General features: G+C 36.8%; 1 protein-coding gene across 1 annotated transcript; it reads right to left on the reverse strand.

Annotated features, from left to right (window-relative positions):
* Positions 1-1,728: 1,728 nt before the first annotated feature.
* On the reverse strand, positions 1,729-6,053 carry LOC136256368 (uncharacterized). The gene is made up of 3 exons (XM_066049306.1): positions 5,553-6,053; positions 3,465-3,746; positions 1,729-1,849 (listed from the first exon to the last, which is right to left on the reverse strand). Exons 1-3 carry the CDS (start codon positions 5,959-5,961, stop codon positions 1,836-1,838), a joined length of 705 nt encoding a protein of 234 aa, XP_065905378.1. The 5' UTR covers positions 5,962-6,053; the 3' UTR covers positions 1,729-1,835.
* Between the last annotated feature and the right edge of the window lie 5,126 nt (positions 6,054-11,179).

The raw sequence follows: 11,179 nt of genomic DNA on the forward strand, positions 1-11,179 counted from the left end.
CTTGTTCTCCAAATCCGTTATTGAGGAATCCACAATGTAAGTTTAATTTCCTATTGCACTGCAGCCCTGTACCCTGTATAATTATTTGTGCTGCCAAACTAAGGTAGTCTGGTGTTCCTGCTGCTAGCTAGCCCACAAATTAAAGGGGGGCTCCAGGACCTCTGGGCCCCTTTTCCCCGATACGCCCTTGAGAAATACTTTGTCATGCTTATCACTTTTTAACAAGCACATGCACCACAAGATTAGCTAGATTTAATTCACATGCAAACTGTTCCTGAAATCATTGGTTATGGCTATTAGAGTATTTGAATTTATAGCTGCTCCAAACTTAAATTACACTCTTATAATTTTGACCAACTCTTAATTGATCATGTTTAACAGTGTCCTTCCCCTTGCATCTTTCTACTGCCTGTGCCTACACGTATAGCATGCAATTGCACCAGTAACTTCTACTATAGCTCACATAATATACTTTTGTATGCATTTACTTCAACTTTCTGAGTTTCCTGCATGGCCCCTTAAATCCATGTGCTTTTGCATGTATCTGTTATTTGATAATTAAAGTTGAAGATGTATAAACTTCTTTATCTTGTTCCCTTCTCCAGCACCATCATGCATGTCCATTTTTTTAAAAATCATGCACTGATCAAGCTTGTCATCACAAGGACCTGGATATTCTATTTGATGATCATCTGAATTTCGTGATCATACTACATAACCACATCCACTTACAGTTTCTGGTAAGCCAATTGTTTGTTGGTACTACTTGAAATTTCTTAAGAGAGTTGGAGATAGTTATACATCTATATTATTAAAGCATTTGTTGAAGTATGGCACTAAATCTTTTAATCACATTTTGGGACCTAGCTTTAAAGGTGCATGGACATAGATGTATGGGTGGGGATCAATATAGTGGTAAATTCTCAACACTCCATACCTTACCAAAGGCAAATATATAATATATACAGTTGCATAGCTAGCAGTGTGAAAACGTGCATGTGCATACCAGCATACAAGACCTGCTTACTGACAAACTTTAATTAGCTATCACCCTACAAATCTAATGTAAAATGTTTCATTTGTATCTATTTCAGTTTTAGCCTCCTCATCATGCATTCTGTGATTGTTCTAGCTATTAGGGAGTTAAAGTTGTCTGTTTGTTAGAGCATATTGACAGTTTATAGAACAAATTTATTTCTGCTGGAAGTGGGAGACAGGTTGCACTACCTTGCCACTTAAAAATTAATTCATGCACTTTCAAAACTTACTGGCTGGCTTACATATAATCTGTACTAAGCTTCAAAGGAGGCATCCTTAGCATTCACAATATAATATGCATTGTTCATCATTAAAGTCAGCAGTTCTGTAGTATATACTATGCATGCAGTTATATGCCTTTGGTATAAACATTAATACAGAATGATATAGATATCCATGCATGATTCCAACAATCTTGTAGATGTACTGAACAGTTAGTTCTGCATGCAAAACACATTTACCACTATCAAGAGTACACTGTAGCTACATGATAATAGAGAATGTTCTCTATACTCTTGCCACTATAATATGGAAACTGATTAAACATCTCCAATAGAAGCCCACTACTTGTAGAGTGTATGTAATTCTTGAACCATATGCAATCCAAGAAATCAGCACAGCTATTAGCTAACTGACTTATAGCTGTAGGATCGATAAGTTTTTTAGCTGGCTCTTGATATAGCAGAAACACAAATTTTATAAACTTTTAATTTGTTACAAAAATATGTGATTTGTACACTACAAAATGACATACGGAAATATATTCTATGAAACGTTTAATGATGTTGATGTTGCCTCTAACGTGGTAGACCTACAGAAAATCATATCACTTATAAACAAGTATGTGTACATGCAAAAACCACAGTATTACATGTACAGTTTTCATTTATTGCAAAACACAGGAACGTAGAAAGATATTCTAACTTTTGAGTGCCCTATATTACTAGTAAGATCAACTTCCAAAGATACATAGCAGGGTACAGGATCAAATCAACAGAAGAGTGAGCATTAAAAATTGGCATGCATGCACGTGCATCTTAACTAACGCTCCGCACAAGTAAGGATTATATCAATGCTATAGAGCATATCAGCAGACAAAATTTTGTTTATTCCATGATGGAGCCTATAATCTGTGACATGCTAGTACTTGCACATGATTCCATTTGCAAAAATAACACTGTTCCGGCTGATCCGGGTTATTCTGGCATTCCGGGGTTTTCTGTACACCTTTATAAACACTGCTTGAAGTTTCTTAGTTTACTAGAGTGGTATATCCACAGTATATGGAACAGTTAATTGTTAGGAATTTTAGTAGCTTTTCAGTAAACCTGCATTCACTGATGTTTACTGAGAGTTTAAAATTTAGTAAAACAATTATGTTCCATATACTTAAAGTTACTGACATTTTACTATCAGTATAACTGGATACAACTACAGTAAAGCAACTTAACAAATTAGTAAACTAAGAACCTTCAAGCAGTGAAATGCATGGTATGAGAGTGGAATCAGCACTCTGTTAACTGATAAACACTTAAATGACTGCTTATAATAATGATACTCTTGACTGTTGTATGACTGATCTATTTGTATTCTATTATTTTAATAACCAATGGATAATGTTTCAGGGGTGGCAGAGAGAACGGGGGGCAAGGGTAGCTCTAGGCCCTGTGAAAAAAAATGATGGGGCCCCCTAAAATTATCTGTAGCTGTGATGGAGAGCCTAGCTCAATAGCATCGAGATACTCTAACAGAGTAGTCAAGATCAAGATACTCTAATAGAGCAGTCACAGTATTCTTAGAGGAGCAGAGTGTAACAAGCTACGTATGTAGTTATAAATAAGGAGATATAATCTAGCTGATGGAGGGCAACTATTGCCAGCAGGTAGTGGCCTTTTTTCGTCTTCCACTTACAACTAGGCCATGGCATCAGCAAGCTAGACCTCCCCCTATGTGTCTCTGCCACTCTTGCTATGCTTGAAAGGTAGACGGAATCACTGGCAAGTTAGAAAAGGAAGGATATCGATGATACTGCCTTATTGATTTTGGTTCCTGAAATAGACGAAAACTGGTTCCCAAGCACTTATGTTTCCTATGCATCTGAAGCAAACAAAGAGAGTCAGCAAAAATGATAAACGCCAAACTATGAGATTATGCATGGACAAATCTTCTTTGGGTTAAGCTTGCTATAGCTGTTATACGTGTGGTGTTGGTGTTATAGTGGGACATCCTACTTAATACCAATGGCAAATTTGAAATGCGTGGGCATTGGTTGGTACATTACTGCCAACCTGGTCTGCATGATGGAAAGTTTTGGTGATTCTGGGGGGGGGCTGTGTATAGGATTAACATTAAGTGCTTTCCTCATTATACATGATGAGTGGTACTTTACTAATCTAAATATATGAAGATACAATAAAGTAACAAACCAAGTCTCCTAGCCATGGCTGTGTGGCCCTTTTCCTCTAATACCTCACAAAATCTATTAAACTTCTCCATGTCACCACTTTCTAGACTAGGTACCAATACACTATCAAGAAGATATGTTATCTTATCACTCGACAATGATGTCTTGTCCATGGTCCTCTTCTCTTCAATAGAAATGACCTTCCTACCATAGAGTAATGCTAACATTGTGTTGATAGGGAGATCCTCAAGATCACGACGGTGTACTTCTATTTTTCTTATCAGAGTAGAACACTCAGGCGTGACTAGATGAATGATAATAAGCAATGATAACAGTGTAGATAAATGTGTGTTGTACTATTATGAAAGCAGTATTGTTAAAATGGACAACTGATTTATATATATAAGCAACACTTGCATATGCCAATTTAGAGGGTAACTATATAATTATGCATTTTATATGCTGGTTTAAAATGCTAAATGTGAAATAAAACATACACTGGTAGCTATATACGTAGACAGACTATATTGTTATCATTATAGTACATATGTCAATATATTAAATACCAGGTGGATTTGTAACAGAACGTCTGCCAAATTTTCTGGGTGGAGAGCATAAACATTTAATTTGGATTTAGCCTTAGGCAATTGTACTGAACCTAAAGACATTGAAAGTAAAAGATATTGTATGCACTGAATAATCAATACTTTGACCAGGTTAAGCCTGTAATACAAGCAGTTATGATAATTATATTACAACTGCTGACTGGTTTTGCTACTTCATTCATGCTAAATTATGGGTCCGCAACTCCTTGAACTTTCATACAGCCTGCAAGAAACACTAAAATTTCTGAAAACTCTGGCTGTATTTTTTTATTGTATAAATGTGGTGTATCACCAAACTGTGACGTTGCAACAGATCAAAATTCTTATGGCACATTATTCTTAACGACTAGTTGGATAAAAAAAACTTCCCAAAATTCTAAAGATGTGACAACCTGAGTCTTGCATTTTGTCATTGGGTAGGGAGAAAAAAATGATCTGGTCCAGTTCAAATCCCACAATCGTGTTGACACGTCACACAGTTACATCACAAATAAGTTTTAATGGCCCCATGTGCTTAAACTCCACTGTAATAAAACTATCGTAATACAACAATAACCAAAGAATCCGCTTACCTGTGAATCAATAAAAGACTTATAACTGATTCAATCATTGGTAGATGCCAAAGAAGCTTTAGACGTTGATTAGTTTTGTAATTGCGTGCTTGTGATTTCTGGACATGAGCAACTACAGTTATCACGTTTCTTTGGTTAACACTACCCAAGTGTCAAAACAACAGTGGGATTCGAACCAGACTGCACTCTTTTTCTCCCTACCCAATGACATGCAGTCTGGCCACATGAGACTATTGAACAGGATTTTTCTGAGTTCCAGTATGGACTCTTCATGATACAAGCATGATTTCCAAAAGATATGGTTATTAGATTTTCATTTACCAATACTCAGAATAGTGGGAAGGGGAACTAAATACCATACACTAAATAGCTGAAATACATAATTCACCTGACTAAAAATGCAATGTTTACAAACTTTTGCACTTAGGCCAGGCAAAATTGATTAGTTTCTCATACACAAAATTTTGTATTTCCGCAGGTCATTCATTATGGAGGAAAATGCTCCTGTCTGTTACTATAGAGGTTAGTAACTACTTTAAAAAGCTGATGCAGCGAAGAAAACAGCAATGCATGACTGAAGCCAAATGAACAGTTGCTATTCTCATACAACTTGTCCCATACAAATAGCCACTCTGACACATATCACTGGCTGGCTAACTTGAGTTTTTCAATGAATAAACAAATTTTCGAATTACCAGCAAATCATGCAAGTGACTTCCAAAAATTGACTGGATTATACCACCAGTATCAAAGTACAGAAAGTGACTTGAACTGCCGTCATCACATTAGGTAATAAATGCCTAAGTGATAACCCTCGGACAATTTATATAACAAGCCTTGCAATGTATATAGGGATGAGAAAATAACTTAATCATGATAATAAATTATTTAATCACGAGTATTCACGACGTGCATGATTGCACAGTGACTCACCTGTGATTGGTGCTGCAGACGAACTAGTTGGCTGGACTGTAGGCACTACTTTTGCTGAATAACCTAAAGGAGTAGGCAGGTGTTCATTTACATTGCTCAATAACTTCTTCACTACAGCATTGTTGTTATTCCTTGCATACTCGTCCATCGCTTCCAGGAATGATTTAAAAGTGTCAGTCACACCAAGTTTCAGTCCACCAGTCATGGAGTCTAAAAATACTCTCGCCTTTCCATAGTCAGTTCGCGTGGCTGCAATTTCCTGTTGTAACGATACTTCACGTAACAATCCCTTGCTAACTAAAGTAGGGTACATCGCGTCCATCGGCAACGCCTCTACCAACTGTCGATAGCAACTTAGATATGCGGCGTAATACGGATTGTCGTCGAGGTTGACGTTATCCTTAGCCATTTTCGATCAATGTTACTTCTGTGCCTAGACCATAAGGGGGGGGCGGGTGTCTATTCTATTTGTTTACTGGCGCGCTGAAATAGCGGATCACGTGTTACTTGTATTACAATTCCTTGGTCACATGAGACCATAATATTACTTTGGCTTTTTTTCTCATCTGATGGTTCAAAAAGGAAATTGCTAGCTAGCTAGAGGTAGGCATTCAAGCCTGTTTTGAACTAGTGATAGCTTAGTCTCGCGGCGCCCGACCCTAAAAAGAGGGTCTGGTGAAACTGTGTACAAAAAGTTTGAGCTCTGGAATGTTTATTGGATGACGTTTACCTGTTACGTAAGTGCACTGTTTACGTCACAACATCCATTCAACCAGATCCGCTTACAGCATCACCAAACTAATAGCGCTACTTTATTTATTCAACATTAAAACGAACCCAACAGAATTGTATGGCTGTTTTCCCAATGAGTTTAAGCGGCAGAGTCACCGGATGTAATTAACCGTAAACCGCGAATCTTTTGAAATGTACGCATTACATAATCAATTTTAAATGGAGCGATCTGATTGGAGCTTCCAACATTCCGGCAGCGCCAAACTTTTTGTACACAGTTTCACCAGACCCTCTTTTTAGGGTCGGGCGCCGCGAGACTAGTGATAGCTGGACTTTTGATATATGCTCAATAGATATATAGATAGTCAGTTAGTTGGGTTGGAACTAGCTACCTTAGCATGCACATGTACAGTGCCACTTTAAAAAACTTGAGGTGCATTCAGTTTTTCTTTTGAGCTCCCCATACATTTTAAATAGCACAATTGAATTATAGCCATCTAGCAACCTGGGCTGTCTTGAAACTGCAATTGCATGCATCTACCTTAATTGATGCTCCTATCAGAAAACACAATATTTTAGACTTATTCCTTACAAATCGACCATCTTTAGTCAAATCATGCAAGGTCATCCCAGGATTTAGTGACCATGAAATTGTGCATATTTCCACTTATGTGTCAGCACCTTGTAAATTAAACTCAAGAAAAGTTTTTCTTTGGCATAAGGCTAACTTTGATTTAATTGAAGAAGTCATCCTAAACTTCAATAATAGTTTTTTAAACGTGTCTACCCTTGATACTCCTATTAATACTCTCTGCAATAAATTTAAATATCTTTGTGAATCCTGTTTAGCCCTTGTACCACAGAAGCAGACATCAACCAAGTTTCGAACTCCATGGATAACTGCCCAAATCAAAAGATTATCAAGGAAAAAGCAGCGTAGATACAACACTGCTCACTCATCCAACCTTGCAAAAGACTGGGAAAGCTATCATAATTTGAAGAAAGAATTGCAACGTTTATGTCGAAGATCTCATAACAACTATCTTTCATCACTGCTGGACTCACATAACAAACTCACTAAAAGATTTTGGTCTTTTGTTAAGGGCAAACGTAAAGATCAGGTTAGCATCAATACACTATGCTCTCACGGACAAGTGTATACTGATAGTAAAGACAAAGCAGATATTTTAAACAAACATTTTTCATCAGTATTTACTGAAGAGGATTTGGATTCACTCCCCACTATCCATGGATCCCACACACCAGATATTTCAACTCCTGACATTAATCCTATTGGCGTCCAAAAACTTTTAGAAGACTTGGACATACATAAAGCATCAGGACCAGACAATATACCATCAAGATTACTAAAAGAAACTGCTAGTCTCATGGCTCCTCTTTTGACTCTTATTTTCCAAGCCTCTATTCAACAAGGTACTGTCCCGGATGAATGGAAGAAAGCTAATGTAGTGCCAATTCACAAGAAAGGATCTAGAAGTGATCCGGGTAACTATCGACCTATCTCATTAACCAGCATTTGCTGTAAAACCCTTGAACATATTATTCACTCCTGTATCTTTACGCATCTCAATAAATACAACATTCTATGTGACAATCAGCATGGTTTCCGTTCCAAGCGATTTTGTGAAACTCAACTACTGGGTGCAGTGAACGATTTTGCTAAAGCATTGAACTCTGGAGAACAAATTGATGCTTTGTTTCTTGACTTCTCCAAAGCATTTGATAAGGTACCTCACGAAAGACTTTGTCACAAATTATCACACTATGGAATAAATGGCCACTTGCTAGATTGGATCAAAAATTTTCTGACAGAAAGAACACAATCAGTTGTTATTGATGGAGAAAATAGCTGTCCTTCTACAGTACTTTCCGGTGTGCCACAAGGCACAGTTTTGGCACCCTTATTGTTTTTAATATTTATAAATGATATTACACAAGATCTCCAGTGTACTGTTAGACTTTATGCAGATGATATCTTAATTTACAACATCATTCATTTTCCCAATGACTCTGAGCATCTTCAACAAGATTTATATACTTTACAAGCATGGGCCAGGAGATGGCAAATGGAATTTAACCCAGCTAAATGTGTACATCTTACAATTTCAAATAAACATCATATTATTGAACATAACTATTACTTATTTGATCACCTAATTCAAAAGGTCTCCAAGGCAAAATATCTAGGAATAACATTTGATGAACATCTTACTTGGAAAAATCATATTCATAACATCTGTCATAAGGCCAATTCAGCCTTAGTTTTTCTGAGGAAGAACGTCAATCATTGTCCAATTTCTGTAAGATCTCATTGCTATAAGTCCCTTGTCAGACCCATACTAGAATATGCTTCACCTATATGGGCTCCTCACCTTCAATCTGATATTTTTGCCATAGAAAAGATTCAACGTAGTGCTGCAAGGTATACAATGAACAATTACTCCTGGAGAAGTAGTGTTACTAACATGCTCACATCACTTAATTGGCCCTCTCTAGAATCACGACGTACATTTTGCAAACTAGTCATGTTTTATAAGATAATCAATTGTCAAATGGAAGTTCCATCTATCTCACTAACATCAATGTCATCAGTTACCAGAGTTAATTCACAACGTTTCAGAATCCCACAAGCAAGAATCAACTCGTACTTATTTTCCTTTTTACCATCCACTATTAAATTATGGAACACTTTGCCAGAAGATGTGGTCAATCAGCCATCTATAAACTGTTTTAAGGACATTTTGTTAAATCATCTGAATTTACTTTGATTTTGTTTTTGTATCTGTGTGTTATACTCCTTGATGGAGTCCTACACAGTAATAAATAAATAAATAAATAAATAATTGTTTGTACATGTAATGAGAATGACTTCAGGATTTCAGTGATTTTGTGTCAATATGTTTCACCTACTGCACACTTGTAATGGTGATACTCATGCATAGGCAACTTAGTGACTATATACATTTACGCAAGTCATAAGATTATCTACTTAGCAATTGTACATTAGTGTGATATCCCAAGAGTTTAAATAAATATCTCAAGTAAATAAGTACTGAAAAAGATTAAGTTAAGAACTTATAAAGGTTAACGAAGGTGTTACAATGATGCAACAATATCTAAAGTGGATTTGTGGTTTCAATATGGCATTGCTTTAAATTTTGAGTTGGAGATATATACAACCACCAGATGGGTAGCTGAAAATTGCTAACCCAAGCAAAGTAACTATGTACTTTTTAAAGTAAACACCAGTGAATACTTTCCATCTGACAGCTGTATGTTTTTAAGTTTCATTACAAGGCTTTAAAGTGACACAAAACTTATTTAGATGTAGTGCATTAAGATTTTCATGTGTGGACAAACCGTAACAATTTTCATCCCCATTAGATTTCAGATGATGGAGCAATCCCAAGTTACATGTCCATTGTAATTTTGTGCCAGCTAGGGTTCTAATGGGAGAATTTTTTTTACTAAAAAATTCTTGGATACCGGAATGCCATATGTAGCTATCCATATTTAAGCCATGCTCAAATAAATGCCATGTCCTAAATGAAGCTAGGACAGGTATTGTTCATACATTACTATGGTAACATTATTTTAAAATAATTAGCCACCTGCAGTGCAGCTACAGCCCACTGGTTTAATTTGAAACCTCCATGATCCCTACTGATACTAGCTACAGTAATTAAAGCATGCATGTATTGATTATAGTATGTAGTTAGCTAATATGTATAATACCTGCGTACAGTGAAACCTGTCCAGCTATTCTGGTCATCATATATAGGGACAAAATTTTCTGCATGGTCTCATTAAGGAGGTGGCTGCATTAAGCAGGTCATTTTGTAAACAGTTGGCAAATGTGGGGACTTTTATAATGGCCTGGCCAGTTTAGACAGGTGACCTCTTTATGCAGTGACCTGATTAGACAGGTTTCACTGTATAGTGATTATAAGGCCAGTATACAGTATGGATGGAGGGAATTCAGTAGGAAGTGACTACATGCCCCAATTAGAATGTTTAACATCTAGCATTTAGAATAAACGTATTATTGCCTTGTGCATATTTTTCAAAATTTAACCAAATTGCACATCAGGCAAAATCATATTAACACCGCCAGTGGATAGCTACACTATCGTACTACTAGTTTTGACCTTAAACTACTCGAGGTTACATCTTAATTAATTTCTGGGTTGTGTAAGAGCAGCTTGAATGGCAGTTTTTGGGGCTTGGTGTGAACATGGCTTGGCAAGAATCAGTGGTTTACCGGTGGATGGAAAGCAGCTATATACATGCAAGCACAGGAAGTATAGAAAGGTAATAGCATCTCTTGTATAAATTTCATAATCGTGCTTGCTATCCTTGGAAAGTTATGCTCAAAACCAGGCTTTCACACACATCCAATTCGTTGACTTTAATTTCTTGTACCTTGACTACTAAGTATGCTATTGACAAACAACTTTCACATGATTCTTTTTACTCACTGTGACATAACAGGTTAAAACTCCTACATTCAGTTATGGTCCTTTAAAGTAACAATTGTGGATGTGTGTGGAAGCCTGGTTTTGTCAAATCCAGTCACATAATTGCTGACAACTTGTCTAACATACATAGATTAATACTGTACACAGTAGGAAATGCTTGATGAGAGGTGTATCCACTTTGACTATGATCATCATGCACATTACACCAGGGTGCACAAAGCACACCCAGTATGCTAAGGCTGGGGGGTCTGTAGGCATGCCCCCCCAACAAAAAGTTTTGGAAATAGATACTAATAGCAAATGGCTGGATTTGGTGACTTTCCGGTCACTAAAACTTCTAGGTTGGACTTTTGCTATGAAAGCATCTATACTGCAATTGCAAACCTTTTGCTGAAC

This window comes from Dysidea avara, chromosome 5 (assembly GCF_963678975.1).
Source record: "Dysidea avara chromosome 5, odDysAvar1.4, whole genome shotgun sequence".
NCBI classification, from domain to species: domain Eukaryota; kingdom Metazoa; phylum Porifera; class Demospongiae; order Dictyoceratida; family Dysideidae; genus Dysidea; species Dysidea avara.

What these genes read in the sequence shown, in the direction of transcription:
- LOC136256368 (XM_066049306.1), bottom strand. Translation starts at nt 5,961, where the DNA reads ATGGCTAAGGATAACGTCAACCTCGACGACAATCCGTATTACGCCGCA. An exon ending in GTCTGCAGCACCAATCACAG is followed by an intron (nt 3,747 to 5,552) that starts GTGAGTCACTGT and finishes TCATTCATCTAG; the next exon opens with TCACGCCTGAGTGTTCTACT.